The 26573-nt window shown below is 39.0% G+C and overlaps 1 protein-coding gene across 5 annotated transcripts in view; it reads left to right on the top strand.

The window, feature by feature from the left end:
* The first annotated feature begins 9935 nt into the window (after positions 1-9935).
* mast1b (microtubule associated serine/threonine kinase 1b) overlaps positions 9936-26573 on the top strand; it is a 34567-nt gene continuing 17929 nt past the window's right edge. For 4 of the 5 annotated variants that reach the window (XM_053231467.1, XM_034301542.2, XM_053231466.1 and 1 more), the window contains exons 1-7: positions 9936-10651; positions 21343-21374; positions 24336-24424; positions 24790-24868; positions 24995-25064; positions 25623-25783; positions 26099-26174. In XM_053231467.1, the coding sequence (XP_053087442.1) occupies positions 10613-10651; positions 21343-21374; positions 24336-24424; positions 24790-24868; positions 24995-25064; positions 25623-25783; positions 26099-26174 (546 nt within the window). In that variant the 5' untranslated portion in view covers positions 9936-10612. The remainder of the gene's footprint in view (positions 10652-21342; positions 21375-24335; positions 24425-24789; positions 24869-24994; positions 25065-25622; positions 25784-26098; positions 26175-26573) is intronic. The other variant, XM_034301543.2, reaches the window with a different exon arrangement.

Here is a 26573-nt window from a genome sequence, read left to right as displayed (position 1 = left end):
ATTAAATAACAACGTCATTTTTGAAATTCATTTATAGTTACATTTAATGCTGTGGAACATCCAGGAAACAAGTTAGTTCCTATTCTCACTTACTTTATAGTATCTATGAACATTCGTTTGCTGTCCAGCCTCTCATTTTTCTCTTTCTTGAAGTTAAAAAGACAAAAAAAAAGTTACAGAGAAACTGCAAAATGTAAACTCTTCTGTCCTGAAGATGTTGGAAAACATAAAGTTACCTCTGATTGTTACAAAGCACTGACACTGGTGACTCCTTCCATATCAACAATTACACATGGTTTTAAAATCCATTTATGTGGAGCATTCACCAGTCCCTGGGGACACTGTTACTATGGAAACAATAACGTATTAGAACGAACGCATTAATATAAACCTGCACTCCTGTCAGAGCTGCTGTTAGAGAAAATTAATCAACATCTTTTGACCAATCAGAATCCAGAAGCCAACAGTCTTTGCTAATTGACTATGTAAGAGTTAATTCAACTATGTAGTAAGCTGAGGAGAACTGGAATTCCCATACAGCTTATAACACAGAATACTAATCTGTTAAGATGCCTTTCCAGAGTTTAAGCCCAAAGAAATGAAAACAAGTGAATTTGTTTTACGTAATCGCAGCCAGTCTGAAAGCTGTGTCGTCTAAAGCAGGGGAGATTTTCATTTTGGCAGGCAGCACGGGCACTTCTCTGTCTGGCTTGTTTTCTCTCATCTTGGCGAGCTCACTGTTTCATCAGGTTTTCATTTAATTTCTTGCAGTAGCAGCATAACACAGGATTTAAAAAATATATATGCATACTCAGTAGTAGGCCTGATTAACATTCTATATTTCTCAGTCTACCTTATTCCCCTGATTATTAAAATGCTTCATAAAAACACCATTTAATGCACATCAAATCCATGAATGCATAGCTGTGGAGTGTTTAATGCATCCACCTTATACCTTCACTGTCCCAATTTATCCTGAGCCATGTTGGGTCATTTGGGACATTGTGAAAATGATCAAATTAGAAACATCTGAACATAATATGAACTAATTTTATGCTTATATTGTTACAGTAGTACATCACATGCATATTTCAATCATAAATATGTGCAATTGTTTTCCTTCATCTTGGTGAGCTCACTGCTTAATCAGGTAGTCGTGAGGCTCAGTAATCCTGCCTACCACACACCGCATTAGCATGATTGCAAGCTGAGACAGAGAGCGACCTAGATACAATGGCGCTGGGGGAAACAAGAGACTGAAACACAGCCTTTCAAAGAGTAGCCTTAGCAAATGTGTAATCCTTCCATTGCTGCATTTACATTGCCAACCAATTATGATTCTTTTGCTAACTTTTGACACAAATGCATATGTGCAAACAGCTTGGACTAGACTCTTTCACATCTGATACGGGCCACATTTGAATGAGGTTCTAATAATTGGTCATTTGACTCAAATCTAAACACTCACATCTATTATTCCTGATAATTCTGAAGTTATTACCAATGTTATGTGGATGAAATTCATCATTTGGCACTCACTGGGGTCCAGATTAAATAAATTGTCTTATCAATCTGTAGGAGGATACAACCATCTCAAAAGCTGCAGGATAAGTAAAAAAATTTTTTTGCACTTTTGCTTTGCTGTTTTTTAGGTTGTTGTGTTGATGTCCTTGTCCATACTGTATGGTGAAGCCAAAGACAGATTTCCACTTTGTGGACAATAAATCTAACCAACTAACTAACACGGGACATCTATGAGGACATTTCTTGTGACATAACAGAGAGAGGATGCTGTTGGTCATGGCTTCAATGCTAACGTAAAATTAAAGGCCTTAAGAAAGGCCACAATAATCTCAGTGTAAAAACAGAATCAGTTCTTCTGTACAATCATGGTGATGCTACTGGTAAAAAAAAGCACATTTTGCTGTGGGAATGATGTAGACATGGAAGTCAGATATGGCTCAGGATTTATCTATATGTATATGTAAACAGGTAGGACAAAAGTAAATCAGATCTATGTCAAAATATGGGAACTGTGCAACAAAGCCCACAATATAAATGCAGCCTTTACTACTAACATTTCCTAATGTGCTAGATTCCACTTTTGTCCTGTCGAGTAAAGGCAAAGTTACATAAATCATTCAGTTTCATAACCCTGGTTGAGCAGTTGACCCGAGGCTTTCTCAGGCCTGGTTCGTTTTCAGCCTGAGAGGGCACATGGACAACATCACGGTTTTCTCATTTAAACAGGAACAATGGTGTCCTTTGTGCACAAGCTATCCAGGGAAACGACCACAAAAGACCCGGCTTCAGTGATTACCCAAGAAGTAACTCAGAATGTTCTTACAGCCTGAGAGATTCATAATCCAGTGCAGTGCACATAAAAGTGGTAATAAAGTAAAGATATTATATAAGGAGTGTGGAGGCAGTGTTAAATATAATAATACAATGCAGATCCATCAGCTAGTGAGGAAAGAAGCCTGCTAAACTGGTGGTAGAACAAAACAATACACTACACCAGATACTGTCTTGTCCTAAGTGTTATAAGGATATAGCAGGATATAGAGCAAAAATATAATGTACCATAATCTACATGTAAAGCTCAGCAAGGCCTACACATTAATTCTACTTCAAATTTACACTCACCAACCACTTTATTCGGAACACATTTGCACCTGCTCATTCGTGCAGTTATCTAATCAGCCAATCACGAGTCACCAGCAATGCATAAAAGGGCATACAGGGCAAGAGCTTCAGTTAATGTTCACATCAAACATCAGAATGGGGGAAATGTGATCTCAGTGACTTTGCAGCATGGGACATATCATTTTTTAACTTACAAATTGTCTAAAGCTTTCTTGCCATTAATAAAACAAAATCCCCAACACACGATACATTTCTGAAATCCTCATGGTGTTGAGTATCTACGTATGAAGGAAAAATGTTTCTGTCATATTTTGAAGAAGTATGGCTTAGCATTATGTCACAGCTACACATGTGTGGCATATGAGGATAAGTCAAACGAAAACCTTAATTTTTTTTTTTATTTTGCTTTGTTTATTGCAAATAGGTGTCACAAAAGTGTATAATTTTTCTACATAATCTCTATTTTGTTCGATGAAAGTGTTCCAGCACTTAATGGGTGTCTGGATTCCTCTACAAAAAATTTTGTTTCAATTTTAATTTATATTGCACTTTTAAGGTTTTCATTTGACTCACCCTTGTACTTATTTATGGCATGAATAAATCACATTTCGTTAACAGGACATGAAAAAAATTCTCAGAATCATCAGCGTGTTCTTATATTATACTCAGTAACATTGATTACATATGAATATACTGGCCCGAGTAACATTATATAATTATATAATTATATGAATTATATAAATATATAATTTATAATTTTAAAAATTCAGAATGGACAGATCACAGTAGAAATATTTTTTTATTTAAATAATAAATAATAAATAAAAATAAACATTTATTTTTATAGTTTTATTTTTAAGTTATATATATATATATATATATATATATATATATATATATATATATATATATATATATATATATATATAAATAAACTATAAAAATAAATGTTTCTTTTTATTTAGTAGTAGGCCTGATTAACATTCTAACATTCAGTCTACCTTATTCCCCTGATTATTTAAATGTTTCATAAAAACACAGTTTAATGCATAAATCCATGATTGCATAGCTGTGGAGTGTTTATCCATATTGTGCATCCACCTTATACCTTCATTGTCCCAGTTATCCTGAACCATGTTGGGTCATTTGGGACATTGTGAAAATGATCAAATTAGAAACATCTGAACCAACTTTATGCTTATTTTGTTACAGTAGTACATCTCATGTATACAGTATATGCATCATAAATATGTGGAATATTAGTGATGACAATTTAACAAATATGTCATGTGTTATAGCTTATGTCATTCTTTCCCTACTGCCTACTTCCGGTTTGATGCTGACCATGCCCCCTTATATGATTAATGAATATTAATATTAATGACCTAATGAATATTATTTCTATTAAGAGCTTAGTAACAGTTTTGACTTTCACTTATCAGGCCAGAAATGTCAAACAAAAGTCCTGCATTCATCAGACTTTCTAAGAATTAAATGCAAGGTTCTGAAAAAATTTTTGAAAAAAGTTTTTTCCCACTTACATCATTTGCATCTCACTAATTGTTCATCTGCTTTTCAGCGATTATAATGTGCGATTAAAACCAGATTAATGTGATTAAAACCAGGCAATATTGTAAAACAGCTCCCCCTCTTAGTGATAATGTATCACTGTACATCTTCACTGTCTCCATATCATCCTCAGATTCAACTTTCCTCCATTATTAACAGGAATCTGCTAATCTGCTATTGTGCTCACAGTAACATACAACTGATGATAGCAATCAGCACCTATAAATATTTCAGAATGCTAGTAATAAGAAAAGTGATTTATTATCTGGAGGTTTTGCAGTTTTACAGTGTAACTCCACATCTTTGAAAACAACAAGCAGCTAGTTGCGTGACTTCCACAGACGAAATGTGGGTTAATTCTGGGATTAAAAAAAAAAAAAAGTCTTCACTAAAAAAAGCACCTGGAGATTTCAGCAGGAATGTTTCTACTATAAGATTTTAACCTTTTCATGCAAAAATTATAAAACATATCCAGATTTTTAGATGCTTATATTACTCAATAACTGCATGCAAATTCTAATTAATTAATGATGTTTTAAAAATCAGTAAAAGCAACTGAAATTAACAGGAATCATAGACGGAGTGAAATGGGACAAAACATTACTGCTTGCAACATTTAAGGTTTTAGATGTTACAAAACAATAAAAAAAAAATTATTTCGAACATAGCCAAAAAATAGTCAGCTATAGTCATATGGACTTTTTTCTTTTTATCTTAATTAATTTGCACTAAATCATGCATTAAAGATCTGGAACACATTACCATTAAATATTCATCAGGCTCCATCTATCTCTGATTTTAAAAATAAAACAGCTAAAAACATTTTTTCACTTTATCTTTTAACTAGCTTTCATTATTTGCATTACTTTTATGCGACTTTTACATTTTTTTATATTATTTTAGCAAATTAAATTTATTTGTCTGAATTTTAATTTACACTTTTTTTTTTAATGAGACTTCAAAACCAGGAGTCAGTGCTATGAATATTTCCTGTGTGTGGAGGGTGTAGGCTATATTGCAAATTTGGATTTTTATTCTGCAAAATGAAACTGATATCAACATATCAGTGTTTTGTTTTTGTTTTTTTTTTAAACCCTACCGTTTCTCACTTCGTGCCCAGTTGCCCTCATCAGTGAGAAGCAGGTTTTATTCCTGCAAATATTCAGCTTTTGCAGTGACTGGATTAGAAAATAAAATGCATGCAAATATGACCGCATTTCATAGTCGTGTCATCAGAATTCAGACATCAAAAGAACTGAACTGGAGTAGAATCCTGTGTGAACTGGTAGCCTGCATGTAACTGCATGTAATAACACTGCTGCGCCTCGCTGTGTCACTCTCCTACCTGCTGTGAAATGGGCCTCAACTACACCTCCATTACTGCATATTAACTGCTTTAGGTTTTGTATCTTCTGTAGAAAAACAAACATTGGACCCAGACATGAATATCGACATTTGTTGTATAATGCTTTTATTTATTAAATATTACAAAATATTATTAAAACCTATCATTTCATTATTATTAACCACCTATTTTACTTTTTATAAAATTATTTAATATTTTATTGTCTTACCTTGTGTTTCTCTATTTCTCTCTTCTACTTAACATTGTGAAGCACTTTGAACTGCATGTTAAATGTATGAAAGATGCTATATAAATAAAGAGCTTAGAAAAATTAAAAAAAATAAAAAAAATGCCCCAGTGTTTAGGGTGAGAACTGTGTAACTGTTGGTAATTAGTCTGAGTCTTTCGGGCTCTGATCTTTGGTTAGTCCCAGTCTTTAGATGTTTGACTCTCGGTCAGTCCCAGTCTTTAGGGCTCCGACTCTTGGTCAGTCCCAGTTTTAAGGGCTTCAACTCTTGGCAATCCCAGTGTTTAGGGCTTCTACTCTTGGTTAGTCTCAGTCTGTAGGATTCTGGATCTTGGTCAGTCGCCGTCTTTAGGGCTTTGACTCTTGATTAGTCCCAGTATTTTCAGCTCAGGTTCTTGATTAGTCCCAATGTTTAGGGCTTTCGCTTTTGGTTTTACCCAATAGTTAAGAATAGTTAAAGCTCTAATTCTTGGTTATTACCATTCTAACTATTTTAGTTTTCTCTATGGTTAAGACTCTTGATTTCTCATAGTTTTTAAGGTTTTTTTTTTTTTTGTTATCCCCAGTGTTTAAGAATCTGACACAAGGTCTGTCCCAGTCTTTGGGTCTCTGACTCTTTGTTAAACTTAGTATTTAGTTTTTGGTTGGTCTCAGTGTTTTAGGTTTTAACTCTTTTCTATTAGTTCCAGTCTTTAAAGCTCTGACTTCTGGTTTGTACCAAATGTTTAAGGATCTAACTCTTAGTTAACCCCAAGGGTTAAGAATCTGACTCATGATTAGTCATAGTCTTTAATATTCTAGCTCTTGCATAGTTTTAGTTTCTGACCTTTCCCAGTGTTTAAAGTTACTTTTTTAAAATAATCCTAGTTGCAAGCTTTAGAAATCTAAGACTTGTATAGGAGACCAGCCATATTACAATACCATTCTAACATCTTTATACTCCAGCTCAAACCTTCACACCATAACATAATGTGAGTCTCCTGAGTTCACATTCACATTTGTGAATCACACACCGTGTTCATACACCATGGATTTTTCCACCATTTTTCAGTAGAAATGTCTACAAGATTATGGCACAAGTGCAAGCAGCGTGATTTGCTAGTCCTGGACAAACTAAATTAAAGGACTGTAAACCTTCAGAGCTACATTCAGTGATTGATATAGTCTTCGGTCGATCTCTCTCTGTACAGCTCATGCAGAGTTTAATCACACAGCTGACTGTTCCTGCTGTGTCTGGCATGTCTGATGATGATTTCAGCCCTGAAAAGGAGCGTGGAATGTGGATGATCACACCATCTGCTGTCACTGATTCTCACTGTTTTTACTGGGTTTTTTTTTATTTATTTCAACTCCTTTTGTTTTTCACCATATTGAGATTAAGACCTGTTTGGGGGGTTTTACATGTAGAGACTTCTGACCTGTATTGTGTGGTTTTCTCATAATATGTGGTGCAATATTCGTAGACATAAATGCAATACTTTCCATCTTATTATTTGTCTTTCGCGTTACGCTTCTCTCCCTATCGGTCTGTTTCTCTCTGTGAGTTTGTGTGAAAGACTGTTGTATTTTATAATTAGCTTCTCATAACCAGCCAAGAAACAATTACGTAATTCGGGATCTTGTCTGCAAATGATCTCATCTCTACTGCTTTACCATTTTCAGCCATAGTGTGTGGTTACCCTCCACAGGGTTGCCAGGTCTGCTTGACATAATCCTCTTCCAAACCCTATGCACTGTTTTACGGTCTAGAATTATGGCCATTATTGCAAAATTTAGTATTCAAAGCTAACATCATACAACTTTTATTTAAAGATATTTATTTGTATAAAAACAAAGGTTCTATAATTATTATTATATATGATGTCATGAATGTATGTAGAAAATAAATATGAGATTGAGTTGATCATCTCTCTGACATGACATTATACATTTATACAGTAATATACTGTACAAGGCTGATGTAGAGAAGGCTGGTAATCCATCTTTTAATAGAGTAGTGTAATTAGTGTAAGACCAGACCAACTCTATACCCACAGACAATAGTGTTCTACGTATGTAGGGAATAGTGAGTTGTGGAGCATTTCGCACACAGCTAGCTAATGACTGTGTAGGACTAAAAATATAGAGTGAAATTATCTTAGTTTGCTGCTCTCCTACGACCAAGGATGGAAATAGGTGCAGCCGAAGGTTAAATGGACTTAAATATCTGACTTAATTATCTGGCTCCAATTTACTAGGGTAACTTAATGTAGAAATAATAATTCCAAAGAATAATCTTTTAGCTACTGGAAATAATAAATGGGTTTATTGTACAAACGACAAATGCATGATATAAAGAAGGTAAAAATAAAGAGAACTTACAGAGTCAATGGACAGAGTCGAGGGCATAGGACGCTTGATGATAAATACGTCTTCCCTATTGTACAATGCGTACCTTTTCATACCCCTGAGCCTCCCTGAAATGTATAATGACCAGAGGACCAAATTGGTGAGACACAATGTGTTTTATGGCAGGGCGGACCCCCAGTTGGGTAGCTCACCCTAAGGTGTTATATGTTAATTAGGTTGCTGAGAATGAGTCTTGCGGAACAATGGGAAAAGGTCTCCTGTGGTCGTGTAAACGGTCCCTCAGTATGTGTGTGTGTGTGTGTGAAGTACAATCAAACACTGCAAAATATAATCCTGTATACTGTAAAATTATTTCCTAAACTTGTATGATAGTTATGATGTCACCACGTTGTTCAACATGAAGTAAGGATTAGATTGATACTAAACATGCCCTGAGGAATATCTTAGTTAAGTGTAGTTTAGATGACCAGCTTTAGTTCACATGGTCTCTCTGACCCACATTCCTGATCACTTTAACCTTAAAGGAATTACTGCCACAGTTTATAAACCTAATACAACCGAGGCATTTTAATAAGCCAGCATGTAGCCTTAATTCCTTTATACATATGATGTGAAAGCACAGTGACAGTGGAAACAAGTCGAAACTTTCAGGAATTTTAACATTTTCCTGTATTCACACTTAGCATTACCAGCTAACCCAAAAAAATCAGCACTGCACCACAACTTGTGTATTCAGAAACAAATTATGACCCTAAGTTCACACTAGCAAGTGACAAAGCAACAGCCAACTGTTTATTTTCTATGCATGAGCACGACACGGAGCTGCTATTTCAGCGACAGCACCAGAAATGAGATTCTGTGCAAATTAGGTACAATGCACTAAAGCATCAAATTATTGGCTTGAATGATTCCTTGGACTAATCCTGTGGTCCAACGTTTCTTCAGTTCCCCTCTCACAATTTTATTTCCTACATGCAGTTAGTTCCAATTTTCTGTCTGATGTGCAAAAATGGAAGAAAAAACATGGTTTCATCTTATCTTGTCATATATGATCATATGGAGACATTATCAAGAGGAATACAGCTTGAAAAGACGCACCAGAGATCGTTGGTACACCTGGTGAGTGTATGTAGCTAGTACAGTTAGCTTGCTTTGCTAATCTGCGAATGAAGCTACGAACCTGAGCTCATGGCATGTATGTAAATCGACCAAGCAGTTTATACACTGATTAGTACATTATTTAATTTGTGTTTAACTGGGTAGCTTTAGAAGCTATGCGTATATAGCGACTATCATTTTTTATCAGGACAAAAAAAAAAAAAAATGCCACAAGCAAACAACAACTACAAGCGATACGAGCGACTCCTTACTTGTTAGAAGCCACTCTAATTTCTGATGGAATAGTGGACAATTTATTTATTTATTTATTTATTTATTTTATTTATTTTTTTACACAAGTATGCGGTTTTGTGCTACATAACTAAATTTAACTACAGGGCTGAATTCCACACAAAATACAACAAATGCAATGTAAAAATAAATAAATAAATAAAAAAACATAACATCTCGGCCACTGTCTACGTCACTGCCTAAAAAAATGACACTTACTAGAAAAGCAGGTGGGAATCTATTTTGATTTACTACGTTAATATGTGGATTGGGACACGCACGCGGACACACACACACACACACACACACACAGATTAGCCTACGCATTGTTCTGCTGTTTGCTCTCTTCATAAAAGGAGCGGAGGGGGCGCGCGAGCCAATCAGCTGAGCTCGAGGAGGAGACAAGCAGCTCGTGCATTCGGTGCTGATATCCCTACTGCAATAACGGGAGGCAAACACACACACACACACACACACACGCACTTTCGCGTTGCATGTTAAAAAGCCGTCTTTTTTAACGCCCGAGTCACATTTTTTAAATGTTTGCACGTGTTAACTGAACAGTTACACAGCGCGAGGGACTTCCTGCTGAGTGAGTCTCTCGCGCGCTGTTTTTGTCTTTTGAGGATGTGACCGTTATTTTTAATTTATTTATTTTAAATCGGAGCAGCCGTTATTTTTTTCCGTTACGAAAAGGGAATGTGGATATAGGCTATTCTTCTGTATATTCTTCTTCTTTTAGGGCGTTTACGTATTAAATCTGGTTTTCTGACCCGAACCGGGATGATAAGGAGCTCAGTAAGCTAACGGCTAACCGGGGAAAACAGAAAAGCCCTGAAAAGCACGGCTGCGACAGTGAAAAGCCCTGATGCTTGCTGTGTGCGTAAGGAAACGGTGATAATGCGTTAACCGGGATGTGGGGGTCGGACAGCAACGCAATGATTCAACATCTGTCCAGTGGACTGAGGAGCTCCCCGGTCTCGGGTTAAACACACCGGAACTGTTTACCAGCTGTCCTTCTTTCCCTTGCGGTACCGGCTCGTACCGGGACATCACCCAACCCAACCATGGACGATACCGGCATCATCCGGCGCAGGCGCCTGCAGGTGAGAACATCAATCTTTCAGCCTTCATATCATCATGGCTGCACTGACATTAGATATCGCGATACTACCGCGATACCAATACACCGCACAATAAGTGTGTTATTGGCTGCGTTTACATGCACCTCAATATTCTGATATTAATCGGAATTTGGCAATATTTGAATTACTACTGAGTCATGCATGTAAACACCACAATCTGATCACCTGATTCAGACTAAGACAATATTCTGATTCCCCAAATTCCAATTTCCACCCCTGGAATATGTCTGTGGGAATCAGGAATCTGGAATATGCCTATGCATGTAAACACCTTATTCAGAAAATCCACTGAAAGGAGATATAGTCCGCAAGGAATTGTGGGTGCTAAAAGATGCTTAGCTGTAGGCTCGGTATTTAGAAATGGCAACTCAGTCAGGCTTACAAACACCATGTATACAGGAATATTCCGACGCCTGTACGCATATAAACATCGTATTCGTAATATGGCTGCATGTACGATGTGCATGGTTAGTTGCGTTTATTGTCAAGGCTTCTTCAAAAACATCTCCTCAAAAATATCTCAAAGCATCTCATGTCTCTCTGGTCTTGTAATCAAGCGGCCGTGCCACGCAGCAGAGCTCTTTCATTTTCAACGTCAACAATCTGTTTACGTTACCTCTTACGTATTATTTTGCATGTTGGCTGTTAAGCCTTTTGAATATGCAAATGCTAAAAAATACAGCAAAAGGCTCTCAGACATTTTACAGGACTGTTTCTGTGAAAAATCTCTTTCCACCGTTTCAAACACAACACAGATGCAGTCAGTCGGCTAAGACACGTTTGGCGTCTGAGTTTTGCACGAGGACGTTAATGTAGCTAACGTGGCGAACGTCTGTCACCCAAAATCATAACCATTAAGCACATTCAGTGTTTCAGTGATCACACTCACAGAATTATCTGAGATGTTAATTCATGGATGCTTTCCCTGAGCAGGAGTCAGATATTTCTAACACACCCGATCGAGGTAAAGCCTTATCCTGCAGCCTTCATTACCTGCCTCAGGTGTGTGTGGAGCTGAAATCAGAGAAAACTAGCTGTTGTATTAAACCTAGATAAAAATTTCTTAGAGCTGTTTCTGTACGACACAGTGTAATTCAGACGCAGAGGCCACGCCTCCTTCACTGAGACTGACAGATATATAGGCCACGCCTCCCTCACTGAACCTGACAGACACAGAGGCCACGCCTCCCTCACTGAGACTGACAGACACAGAGGCCACGCCTCCCTCACTGAGACTGACAGACACAGAGGCCACACCTCCATCACTGGGACTGACAGATATATAAGCCACGCCTCCTTCACTGAGACTGACAGATATATAGGCCACGCCTCCCTCACTGAACCTGACAGACACAGAGGCCACGCCTCCCTCACTGAACCTGACAGACACAGAGGCCACGCCTCCCTCACTGAGACTGACAGATATATAAGCCACGCCTCCTTCACTGAGACTGACAGATATATAGGCCACGCCTCCCTCACTGAGACTGACAGACATATAGGCCACGCCTCCCTCACTGAACCTGACAGACACAGAGGCCACGCCTCCCTCACTGAACCTGACAGACACAGAGGCCACGCCTCCCTCACTGAGACTGACAGACACAGAGGCCACGCCTCCATCACTGGGACTGACAGATATATAAGCCACGCCTCCTTCACTGAGACTGACAGATATATAAGCCACGCCTCCTTCACTGAGACTGACAGATATATAAGCCACGCCTCCCTCACTGAGACTGACACACACAGAGGCCACGCCTCCCTCACTGAACCTGAATGATACGAAGGCCACACCTCCTTCACTTTGACGTGTGTGTGTGTGTGTGTGTATGTGTGTGCTTGCGATTGTCCGTGTGCATTATGAGCAGGATAGTAAGACGGCAGTGCTGTTAACATTGCTGTGTGTGTGTGTGTGAGATTGTGTGTGTGTGTGTGTGTGTGTGTGTGTATTTACTCCATATCTCATGTTTCCGACACATGGGAAGGATTGTTGTTTGTTGTCTTGACGCGAGTATAATTGTCCTCTAACGGCTTTCTCAGTCCTTTGGGTCTCTTTCCTCCATCTGATGCACACACACACACACACACACACTCACACACACAGAAGAGCCAGTTAACACCCCCTGCCAGGCTGCCCTGTCACCGCCATATGGCTCAGCAGGGGAGGAAAGGTCAGAGGTCAAACCCATCATTTCACTCATTTATGACACCAGAGGGAGAAAAAGAAGTTGTGTCCCAAATGATGTACTACACACTAGGCACTATATACTCTACCATCTAGTGTATGAATTTTAGAAGGGTGATATCGTGGAACACTAATGATTTTTTCATAACCGGAAGTATAAACCATTTCTCAATCAGTGGCAAATGATGTCAAAGGCATGTATTGCGACGCCGCTAGCTTTAGCAGAATACCCAGTGAATGTCTTACTTATTTCTCCTTTTATTTTTTTACTGTTGATGTCAATGTAACCTTTTATGCCCAACATGTTTGATTCTGAGCCCCGCCCCTCTTCCTCTGCATAAGGAAAGCTGCGACTGTTGAGTGCTAAAGTGTCAAATATTCCACACTTTGTTTCTTCGGTTGAATAAGTGCATCATCCGGGTACTTGAAGTGCACTTCTTCTCGTTGGAATTTTCAGTGTGAACACACTACTCACACTATTTGTACTACAAAATGGTGCATAAGCATGCGATTTGGGACGCACCTAGAGAGAGAGAGATAGATGCATTATGGGGAAGTGAGCAGGTTGGTTAATGCATTCTCCAGTCAGCCATGGTGATGTGTGTTTTGTCTACAGTGGAAAACGGATAGGCCAAAAGTTTTGACAGTAGTGCTGGTTTATATTAATCCACTCATTCTAATACATTATTGTTACACACACTCAAGGTTTGATGTGTTGTGCATTCTGAGATGCTTTTCTGCTCACCACGGTTGTAAAGAGTGCTTATTTGAGTTACTGTAGACTTCCTGTTCAGCTCAAACAGTCTGGTCATTCTTCTCTGATCTCTCTCATCAACAACGTGTTTCAGCCTGCAGACTCTCACAGGATGTTTTTGTTTTTCACACCATTCTGTGTAAACGATAGAGACCGTTGTGTGTGAAAATCCCAGGAGATCAGCAGTTTCTGAAATACTCAAACCAGCCCATCTGGCACCAACAACCATGCCACGGTTAAAGTCACAGAGATCACAATTTTTCTTCATTCTGATGTTTGATGTGAACATTAACTGAAGCATGATTGGCTGATGGGATAGCTGCACAACTTCTGTGGTTAACACTCCACATAAACAGATTAAACACGTGTTATAGTTGATATGGTGAGGTTTTCTGTAAGGAGACATTTATTAACGTTAACATTTATGGAAGGAGTCTCCATTGTCAGAGTTAAAGCTGTAAGTTTCTTGACATCTTCAGGACAGAAGAGTTTACACTTTGTGGTTTCTCAGTAGCATGCGTTTTTTCACTTTTAAACTTGAAGAGAGAGGCTGGTGAGGGAACGACTGTTTATAGCTTCTATAATGTAAGCGAGGAACTTATTTGTTTCATGGAATATTAAATGTACAGTGGATATAAAAAGTCTACACACCCCTGTTAAAATGGCAGGCTTTTGTGAAGTGAAAGAATGACACTAAGACAAATCATGTCAGATCTTTCCTCATGTTTAATGTGCAAAGTATACAAATAAACTGAAAAACAATCAGAAATGTTTATAGGGAAGAAAAAAAAAACTTATCAAACCTAGTTGCATAAGTGTGCACTCCCTTACACTAATACTTTGTTGAAGTGCCTTTAATTAAACCACTCAGTCTTTCTGAGTCTATCAGAGTGGCACATCTTGACTTGGCAATATTTTCTCGCTCTTTCTAGCAAAAACATTCTAGATCTGTCAAAATGTAAGGGCATCTCCTGTGTACAGCCTGCTTCAGGTCACCCCATAGTTTTTAGTTGGATTCAGGTCTAGGCTCTGGCTAGGCCATTCAGAAACATTGATCTTCTTTTGGTTAAGCCATTCCTTAGTGGATTTGGATGCATACTTGGGGTCATTGTCATGCTGAAAGGTGAAATTCCTTTTTGTCTTTAGCTTACTAGCAGACACTAAAGGTTTTGCACAAAAACTGACTGGTATTTGTAGCTATTCATGATTCCCTCCACCTTGATTAAGAAGAAAAGCAGCTGTAAAGCATGATGCTGCCACCACCATGCTTTACTGTGGGTATGGTGTTCTTTTGGTGATGTGCTTTTTTGCACCAAACATACTTTTGGAATTATGGAATTATTATACCTTTTGGAATTGATCTCATCAGACCATAACACATTTTGCCACATGGTTTGGGGTGATTTAATTGGGCTTGGATGTTTTTTGTGAGGAAGGGCTTAGCTCCACTCTACCCCATAATCCAGACATGTGAAGAATATGAGAGATTGTTGTCACATGCAGAGAGTACTTAGTACTTGTCAGATATTTCTGCAGCTCCGTTAATATTGCTGTAGGTCTCTTGCGAGCCTCCTAGGTAAGTTTTTTTCTTGTCCTTTTGTAAATTTTGGAGGAACATCCTGTTCTTGGTGATGTCACTGCCGTGTTCCATTTTCTCCACTTGTTGATGATGGCCTTCACGGTGTTCCATGGTACATCTAATGCTTTGGAAATTTTTTTTATACCTGTCTCCTGATCGATATCTTTTGACAAGTGGGATACCATGCATGCTTTATAAGCTTTTTGCAGACCATGGCTTCAGCAGTCGGATGAAACCAAGAAGATGTGAAGAAAATCCCTTTATTTGGGGTTAATCAGAATTGGTGACAGCTGTATGATGATTACTTTTGAACACGAGATTGAATGTGATTGGTTCATTCTGAACACAGCCACATCCTCAATTATAAAAGGGTGTGCACACTTATACAGCCAGGTTATGGTATCTTTTCTATTTTTCTATTTTTCCCTAAAATGTTTCTGATTGTTTTTCACTTAATTTTTATACGTTGTGATTTCACATTGAGGGCGGAAAAAGTTCTGACATGATTTATCTTGGTTTCATTTTGTTCATCACAAAAACTTGCCATTTTAACCAGGGTGTGTAGACTTTTTATATCGGCTGTAACTATAAATGTATAAAAATGTAGCTGTAGCAAATTGATGTGAAAGAAATCATATTGAAAAATCCACACAGAGATTATTCTTAAATGAAATTATTTAAGAATAATTAGAATTAGATAAACGTCTGAAGTGAGCTGTGAGAGAGAAATAGGACGTTTATAAACGGCAGCACCAGGCACCAGGCAGCGGGCATCATGCCCAGCTCACAGCATTTAAATAATGCACACACACACACACACACACACACACACACTCCTATCTGCTGTGTTAGTGGGACGGGCGTGACATCAGAGTTGGTGTGACGTGTGGAGCTGGGCATTTTGTTGCTCATGCTGACGCAGTGAGCTGTGAATCAGTGAGAAAACATGACACCAGATTGTGTGTGGGGTTTATACGAAGATCTCTCTCTCTTTCTAATCAGTACGTCTCTCCTTGGCACTGCAGTGTGAGGGATGTGTGTATCTCGAAGCCTGCACATACACACACACACACACACACACACACACACCATGGGTGTGTCCCTAAATGTCAAACACAATGATGGGTGAATGTTAGAAACACAGAACATAGACATCCATGAATAATAAAGGAATAAAACACTTTCATTGTCGTGCTGTTACAGGAAAATAATCAAGGACAGAGTGAATGAAGCAGAGATAATGTTACCACCCTGACGTTGATTACTTTCCTATAACGGCATGTCACAAAGTGTTTTATTCCTCTTATACCACAGTGATTTGTCAATTTTCGTTATTAAAGAATGACAAATTTTACTTTTTCATCCATTTTTATTTACATTAATGTTGTGGAATGTCTGCAAAACAGTTATAACATAGTACTTCAGCATGCTTTGGAGGGAAACATTTCATGACGTAGCCTTTTCCCAGTTCTAGCTGTTGATCAGGATGTTTGTCAGGAAGCACAAGTCGGAAACCGGAGCTAGGATACGAGCGCACTATGAGCTTAATGACAAACAGCCCAAAGTCACAATGGAAACACTGTTAACACAGGAAGTACTGAAACAGGAAATCCACAGTGGGGAAATACACCAGAGAGAGAAAGAGAGAAAGAGAGAGAGGGAGAGAGAGAGAGAGAGAGAGAGATCCGCAAACAATCATATCAGGGAGGTGAAACAGAAGCTGCATGGCCAAGTGGAAATTTCCAGCTGATGTGAAGAGGGCAGTGATGAGCAGCAGTCGAGTCAGGATGTGACAACATCAGGCCTGGAGAGGAGAACACGGACACACTTCTATCCAAACACACACACACACACACACACACACACACACACACACAAAGACGGAATATGAGTTGCATTTGCCTCTCTGTGGTTTTTGTCCAGACATAGTGTACATTGGTGGACAGTGTGTGTAAAATGAGTCATAATTAGGTAATTTAGAGGAAAAATGTGCTCACTATGTGTGTGTGTGTGTGAGAGACTCAGTCAGATGAACACACCAACCAAGAGGGTTTGAAATATTGACTAATGCATCATTAATATGTTGGTAATTAATCTGAATCAGGACAGAGATTACTAAAATATCCACACTAAAATATCCAGAGTGCATTTAAACACATTTGCATTTAAATTTAAATGTAATCACATATTTTAAACACAGAAATTATGTGAGTTTAAATACTTTTATCTCTGCAAACCCACAACTGACAATCAAAACATAACACATTATCACACACATGACCCATGATCTCCTGTTGATCTTCTGTTTTTTTCTGCTCCTGAAGGATTTACTAATCGACTAATCAGATGGGCATCTACAGCATGTCATTTCAACCAGCAGCGAAAGACATCGTTTTATACACTCACTTTTTATACGATTTATTCTGTTTTTTCTTTCAAACTACATTTTTAAACATTCTTATTCTTTTATTTCTTATTCTTGTTTTTCTTTTACAAATTCACATTTTATGATTTTTTTCTGTTCTAATTGTTTCTATCAAACTGTTTTATATAATTTTTTTACTGTCTTTATTTTCTCTTCTTCTTCTTCTCCTTCTTCTTCTTTTCTTATTATTTCATTTCTCAATTTTCTCATGTTCCTCTTCTTCTTTTTCGTCGTCGTCGTCGTCCTCCTCCTTATTATCATTATTATTATTATTATTATTATTATTATTAGTAGTAGTAGTAGTAATAATAGTATAATTCCAGTCACTGCTCAATTTGGTATTAAACAGTCTGAACAGCATCAGTTTTTATGGTCTGAGTTGAAGGAAATAAAAAACGGTATGCAAATTCCCACTGATGTTGTACATAATACAGTAAATAAAGAACATTGTAGAAAGTTTTGTGTTGAGTGTTAGGAGCTGATTTGCGTATTAAACACTGTAGACCAGTTGGATTTCAACCCAGCTAAGCAGAGGTCCGCTTGACTACAGAGCCAGAATCAGGAGCATGTGTGGCCTTATCACTCTATGAATTAATATAAGCATTAAATAGTAATAAGACTAAATTAAATATTAAACGTAGAACATATTGAGGGAGATTATACAGTTGTAGTCAGAAGTTTACATACACTTAGGCTGAGTAAACTAATTTTTTAACCACTCCACAGATTTCATATTAGCAAACTATAGTTTTGGCAAGTCGTGTAGGACATCTGCTTTGTGCATGACACAGTTTTTTCCAAGAATTGTTCAGAGACAGACTGTTTTACTGTAAAATATCAAAACGGAAAAGAGGGTGATAGGTAATTAGCCAATTACCTTCTGATAGGCTAATTGGCTAATTGGAGTTAACTGGAGGTGTATTTGTGGATGTATTTTAAGGTCTACTTTCAAACTCAGTGCCTCTTTGCTTGACATCATGGGAAAATCAAAAGAAATCAGCCAAGACCTCAGAAAAAAAAATTGTGGACCTGGATGTTTATCCTTGGGAGCAATTTCCAAATGTCTGAAGGTACCACATTCAACTGTACAAATAATAGTATGCAAGTATAAACACCATGGGACCACACAGGCATCACAGGAAGGAAACGCATTCTGTCAGCAAGGAAGAAGCCACTGTTAAGCCATCTGACAGTTAAGCTCCAAAAATGCCATAAAAAAGCCTGACTACAGTTTGCACGTGTACGTGGAGACAAAGGTCTTACTTTTTTGGGGAAATGTCCTCTGGTCTGATGAAACAAAAATTGAACTGTTTGGCCATAATTACCATCATTATTTTTGGAGAAAAAAGGGTGAGGCTTGCAAGCTGAAGAACACCATCTCAACCATGCAGCATGGGGGTGGCAGCATCGTGTTTTGGGGGTGTTTTGCTGCAGGAGGGACTGGTGCACTTCACAAAATAGATGGCATCATTAGGAAGGAAGATTATGTGGATTTATTGAAGCAACATCTCAAGACATCAACCAGGAAGTTGAAGCTCGGTCGCAAATGGGTCTTCCAAATGGACAATGACTCCAAGCATACCTCCAGTGTTGTGGCAAAATGGCTTAAGGACAACAAAGTCAAGGTATTAGAGTAACCATCAGAAAGCCCAGACCTCAATCTGATAATTTGAAAATTTTTGGGCAGAACTGAAAACTGTGTGAGCAAGGAGGCCTACAAATGTGACTCAGTTACTCCAGTTCTGTCTGGAGGAATAGGCCAAAATTCCAGCAAATTATTGTGAGAAGTTTGTGAAAGGCTACCCAAAACGTTTGACCCAAGTTAAACAATTTAAAGGCAATGCTACCAAATACTAACCAAGTGTATGCGAACTTCTGACCCACTGGGAATGTGATGAAAGAAATAAAAGCTGAAATAAATCATTCTCTCTACTATTATTCTGACATTTCACATTCTTAAGAAAAGTAGTGATCATAACTGACCTAAGACAGGGAATGTTTTCTATGATTAAATGTCAGGAATTGTGAAAAACTGAGTTTAAATGTATTTAACTGTAGATGAACATACATGGGAAGTGTTTTATTAAATCATGGTGGTTTTCTGTGTGTGCCTATAGTTACTGGACTTGTTTAGACATTTTTCTGTCAATTTTCATGAAGCATCTGTGTATTTACTAAAAAAAAAAAAAAAAACTGTAATAGCCATCATAATTATAAAACCCTGCACTCTATAGTTAAGTGAACTGGCAGACTGGACGTGCGTGTGATCAGTGATGAACCAAGCGTCTCATTGAGCTCTGTCTGTCCTCAGAGTGATCACCTCTCCTGGGCTTTTCTGTAGAGAGTACACACACACACACACACACATACACACATGGATGTTAGAAATAAACATCTCAGTGACACTGAGTCACAGAACACACACTGGATGCGTCATTCCAACAGAGCAACAATGAGGAATGGAAAACAGAAGCAGTGTGTTTATAAAGGGGGACCTGGGTCACAGGCTTGTGAGCTGTGAATGAGGAAGTGTTCTTAAACAACACCTCGGAGTGTGAGCTGACTGTGTGAGTTAGTTACACGGAGCTGCTGCTGGAATTCCCCTCACTCAGAAACACATAATCCCACTGATCAGCTCAATCAGAGACTCAGCTCATCTCTCCAACAGCAGTGAGTGTGAATGGCTGGATGTTTATTATAAATATCTCAGATGACGAGGATCTGATGCAGCGCTAGTCATCTCTCTACTGATACTGAGTATTAGCATCATGTGACTCACACCAGTTACACATGGTGCTGTGTGATTTTCATAAACGGAGGTAGAGAGAAACGTCTTTAACATCGTCACAAACTAACACACACACACACTTTTGTGCATCTTATGTGTTTGTGTGTGGGATGTTGTCCACTGTCCGTGGTGCTGAACTGTAATAGAACGTATGCTACAGAGCAACACACACTCTGAAACCTCTGACAGATCACAGTGATCATATGAATGACTCATTAACACTATAATGTGATTGGATAAAAACACAGAACTCATTTGCATATCACAGGTTTGTGTTTTGTCAGTATTACTGAGGCCAATACTGTGCAGCTCTGAGCACTACAGGGAGACAAGGACAGGATGTTTACATATTTCTCTGTATCTCTCTCTCTCTATCTCTCTCTCTCTGACATTGTCCTGGGGGAGCTCATTTACTTTTCTAACACCTAGTGTTAATCCCACAGAGAGAAAGAGAGCAAGAGAGAGACAGAAAGAGATAGAGACAGAGAAAGACCATGAGATATTGAGAGAGAGAAACAGTGAGAGACATATACACACAAAAGCAAACAGAAAGAGATAGACACAGAGAGTGAAACAGACAGAAAGAGAAACAGACAGACACAGAAAGGGAGCGACAATCAGAGAGACAGAGAAAAAGAGACAAAGAATTTTATTTGGACAGAGAGCTAGAGACAGACAGAAAGTGATAGACAGAGAGAGTGAGACAGACACAGACAGAGGGAGAAACAGAAAAACAGAAAGAGAGAGACAGACAGAGAGAAAGACAGACAGAGAGTGTTAAATGGGTGAATATCAGCGTTGATTGTCACTCTCTGTAATTGATGTGATTGTGTTTGATCTGATCTGTTTCTCTCTCTTCTCTCCTCGTCTCCTCTCCTCTGGTCACCTGTCTCTCCGCCGCCCACCGCTTCCACCCAGAAGGATCTTCCTCTGCCACGTAAAAGCAGCAGGTGAGTGACACACTCCATATCTGGATATGCGTGTGCGTGTGTGTGTGTGTGTGTGTGTGTGTGTGTAATGACCTTGAGGGGAAAACCTACTACACTGGTGTGCATTAAACACCCAGTTTAATCATCAAGGCTAATGTAGCTAATAAACAATAGAGGCTTGTAGCCACCAGTTTAGCTTAATGCTAAGTGCATGTCATCACACACTCACATTAAAATACTTTGTCTCAGTAACACAATCAGTAACAGTTTATTAGCTAGCTATATATTCACACATACACATATTTACACACATTGATTGTTTGAGGTAATTGCTCACTCTTGTGGTGTTCACCACTTCAGATGGGATCTTCTCATTAACACAGTGAAAAAGACACAAATGTGTGTGGCCTCTTATTTCTGGGAGCAAAAAAAAAAAAACAAAACAAAAACAAAAATGGAAGAAGTGCTAATTAATAAGAAGCTAGTGACTGTTAGTGCAACGCCCATAAGCTCCTTTCTGTGCTTTACTCCAAGACAGTAAGCAGTAATCTGGTAGAAAGCTTTGTTAGCTGAAACTGGACTGCAGGGGGATGGGCTTGAGCCAAAATGGCATCCCAGCCTGGCAGAGTGTGTTAAACAGCTGCTCTACTAATCGCTTAATCAGTGAGACACAGCTGAGGAGAGACATGCCTGCATTGAGACTGTCTCTCTCTCTTTATCTGTCTCTCTCTGTCTCCCCAATTCTGTCTGTCTATCTGTTTGTTTCTCTGTGTCTGCCTGTTTGTTTGTCTGTCTCTCTCCTTATTCCTTTCTTTCTTTGTCTACATATCGCTTATTACATTTTGTCTTTTTACTTTCTCTTGCCCTGCCCTCCTTTTCCCTCTCTTTCTCTCTCTCACTCTTTCTCTTTTTCTCTCCCTCTCTGTCTCAATCGTCCCCGATCAGTGCATTCTGTCTACCACCAGCTTTCAGCTTGTCAGTCTCCATCTGTCACTCTGTGAGTGAGTGTGACATGTAGATGTTCTGCCACAGGAGTGTTAGTCATGTCACTCAGAGCTCTGTGTGTGTGTGTGTGTGTACACTGGCTGAGTGTCTACATTACAGGAGCAGTGTAAACCTATATGAGACAGAGACAAACAGAAAGAGACAGAGAGAGAGACAGTCTATTCCCTAGAGTGGATTTTGTTCATGTTATCCAGGTGAAGAGGAGGAGGAGAAAGAGGAGGTCCTCTGTGTGTGTGTGTGTGTGTGTGTGTGCTTCCTCTGATGAATGTGTAGTACAGCAGCGAGAGAAAAGCAGTGCCCACTGCACAGAAAGCTGTTGTGGATTATATTATATTGTGGATTATTTTGTCTAGTGTGACCACTACTTAACTTTTAGAACAGGGCTTTGTACTAGTGTTTGTTTTGCTCACTGGAGGAGAAGTTGGTGGTGTTGGAGACAGTGGTGGTGGTGGTCGTGGTGGAGGTGTAGCTGTCCGTGGTGCTGTTGTGGAAAGCTACCTACATCGAGGACAGGCTTCATTCTAAATGGTTGATGTGAACATTAACCGAAGCTCTTGACCTGTATCTGTATGATTATATACATTGCACTCCTGCTGCCACATGATTGTCTCATTGGATAATTGCATGAGCCGCTGTGTACAGATATTCCTAATAGCATGATGAGAGTGTGTAAACTGTATACAGGCTGGATATTGAACATTAATGTCTTGAGAAAGATTCTATGACACACACACACACACACTTTGTTTTGAGGAACAGGAGGATGATATAAGTCTTCAGTGTGTGTGTGGTGATATGAAGTAAAGCTGCACTGCAGCGAATGTGTTTACACCAACACTAACAACGAATTAACTCTCGGCACGAGCTCATTCTGGCAGTGAATAAACCCTAGTGTGAGCAGTTAGCGTGATCTCATAGTAATTAGCAGCGTTAGCTTGGATCCATTGTTAGATTCTAGATTCACAATGCTAACTGTACACCGTACACTGTCTCTGTCTCACTCTACAGTAAGACATAATTAGATTTTTGCAGCATTGTGGTTCAGTTGTGGCTCATTCCTCTTGCTAAATTGTCTTTTATGCCCCAGGGTTGTGAGGGCTCCTGTAATGGACTTTCAGTTTCCATAAATGCTCCATAGAATTTTCAGTGGGATTCGCATCAAGAGACTTGATCTTCACTTTTTTTTAGAAACCAGTCTCGAGTTATTTTGGCTGTTTGTTTGGGGTTGTTGTCTGGATAAAGCATCCATCTTCCCCTCATACTCAGTTTCTTAGCCGATGAGATTAAATGCTCCTCTAAGATGTCCTAGTTCATTGCTCCATTCCTGTTTCTTCTGATGACATGTAGTACCCCAACATAGTAGCAGCCATATCATGATGCTCCCACCTCTGTGCTTCTCTGTGGGTATGTTGTTGTTCTTGGGATCACACACACAACCCTTCTTTCTCCAAACATCATGAGCTGAATGTGTATGTGAATTTATGTGTATAAATATGAATAAGACTCCACAGTTTATTTAAATTTTTCCAAGTAAACTCCGTCAAAGAAACTCTGTCTGTCTGTGTCTCTTGCTCTCTCTCTTTCTGTCCTAGTTTCCTCTCCATATCTTTCCGTATCTGATCAGAATGATGGTGAAGGAAATTGCATCTGGACTCTCTCTCTCTCTCTCTCTCACACACACACACACACACACACACACACACACACACACACACGTCAATCGGCATTATCACACTCACACACAAGTACCAGCTCTTCTTTTCTCTAAAGCAACAGATGAAAAGAGGAGATGGCTTAAGAGCTTGTGTGTGTTGTATAACATACTTTAAACCACTCTTATTCTGTGTGTTGTAGCTCGACGAGTCTCTAATGCATGTTTCAGCTCCCAAGTGCATCTGTGCTGTGTGTGTGTGTGTGTGTGTGTGTGTGTGTGAGACATTCAGCTTTATGTAAACGCGAGCTGTTTTTGTGTTCCAGTTGCCGTGCCAGTAACAGGAAGAGTCTGATCCTCACCTCAACCTCGCCCACTTTACCTCGTGCTCACTCTCCTCTGCCTGGACACATCGGTGAGAACATGGCATCAACACACACGTTCAGCACACACACACTTACACATAGCAATAGTTAAAAAAAATATATCATATACAAATTTCCTTATTTACCTCAAATGTAGTTAAGCAGGGAAGCTGTGGTAGAAGTCTGATTATGAGGCTAATGTAGCTAACAGGTAATGCAAGCTTATAGCCTCCAGTTTAGCATTACATTAATCTACCAGTTATTCTAAAGAACTGAACCCTCACACTGCTGGTTTATTGTTATATCTGTAACCTGATGTAACGCGTTAACATTGTTATCGCACTGAAAATTCACCATTATTACATCACTACCGAGATTTTCAACATGGCTGCCATTTGTCTTCCTGTCTGCACAGGAAGCAGCCCATTGGACAGCCCTCGCAACTTCTCTCCCAGCAATCCGGCTCACTTCTCCTTCACGGCCTCCTCCAGACGGTAAACGCACACACACACACACACACACACACACACACACACACACATATATAACATGTAAGCTTATACTGTTTCACTCTATTGCTTTGTCTTTCTTTATCTCTCTCTCTCTCTGTCTATCTGTAGGGATGGTCGCCGTTGGTCTCTGGCTTCACTTCCTTCTTCTGGTTATGGCACCAACACACCCAGCTCAACGGTACCCACCCACACACACTCACACACACACACACACACACACACACACACACACACACACACACACACACACACTCAAACACAAGGACACTCACACATACACAGTTTGTCCTGTGAGCTGAAAGCTTCCTGTTTGCTCCAATTTGACAGCTGCCTTTTAAGAAAAAGTGGCATGGTTCAGCACTTCTGTTCTTGTTTGGGGGCGGAGTTAATCATTTTATCAAAATGAGAAACTTTCCTGTAAGCGGTAATAGCCTTAAAATAGCGTTTGTGTGTGTGTGAGAGAAAGATAGAGAGTGAGAGATAGAGAGAGAGTGATGAGTACTTAGTTGTCTTACTAATGGCTGTGCTCTTTTTATGAGAGTTCTGCATAATGAAGTTACACACACACACACACACATAAAGTGCTGATGAGATTATTTAGATCATGAAGTGTTCTTCATGTAGGTTTATGTGCTCTGAATGCAGCAGTGGTGTTTCATTATCAACTAAGTGAAAGTGAATTAATCAGGAAGTCATTAAGAGTCTATCTCTCTTCCTCTCTTTCTCCATGTCTCAGTCGTCCAGTTCGTCTCAGGAGCGTCTGCACCAGTTGTCCTATCAGCCCTCCATGGACGAGCTGCTCTTTCTGTCCAAACACTTCGGCAGCACAGAGAGCATCACGGATGATGATGGGGGGCGGAGCTCTCCACACACACGTCCACGCTCACGCAGCCTTAGGTGTATATATACACAAACACACACACACACACACACAAGTGATGCATCTATATAAGACACATTCTGTACATACAGTATGAGGATACAATAAAATGTCTTGTATATACATTATAGTCCACAGACACGGAGAACAAAATATGAGTATCTATAAAATTTAAGCATACACTCCACACTGGTTACTTTAATCTACACTCTGAGTGAGTGTTTCAGTGCCCTAATATCTTCATTAAAAGTAACACACTGTCTCTGTCTCCATGTTGAACTCTTTTTTTTGTTGTTGTTGTTGTTGTTGATTATCACTGTTTACCGGTGCAGTCCCGGCAGATCTGCTTCCTGCTGTGACAACGAGATCATGATGATGAACCATGTGTACAAAGAGCGCTTCCCAAAGGTATACACACACACACACATTCATTTATTTATATTAACTGTACTAAATAAAAAATAAATAAATAAATGGACCAAAGGAAAGGTCCAAGTTCAAAAACGTGTGAATTCAATTGTTTGAAATTCAGGAGCCTTATTTATAAAGCATACTTGAATTTCATCCTAAATTTTTTCCTAAGAAAGATTCTCACCATTCACGTGTAGTTGAATGTACGCACATATGGAGTAATTCATAGATCACACGACTGACCACACGTAAACCAGTTTCGGTAACAGGTACTCACACGGATAAAAGCATCTCAAAAGGCAACTATCATTGAGTCTGAAACTGATGTTCTTTTAATGGAAGTGCAGTCAATAGCCGAAGATGATATATTCTTCATGAGGTAGAAACTTTTGAAAG

This window comes from Pangasianodon hypophthalmus, chromosome 29, assembly GCF_027358585.1.
Source record: "Pangasianodon hypophthalmus isolate fPanHyp1 chromosome 29, fPanHyp1.pri, whole genome shotgun sequence".
In the NCBI taxonomy this organism is placed as follows: domain Eukaryota; kingdom Metazoa; phylum Chordata; class Actinopteri; order Siluriformes; family Pangasiidae; genus Pangasianodon; species Pangasianodon hypophthalmus.
This window is presented reverse-complemented; position numbering and strand designations above follow the sequence as displayed.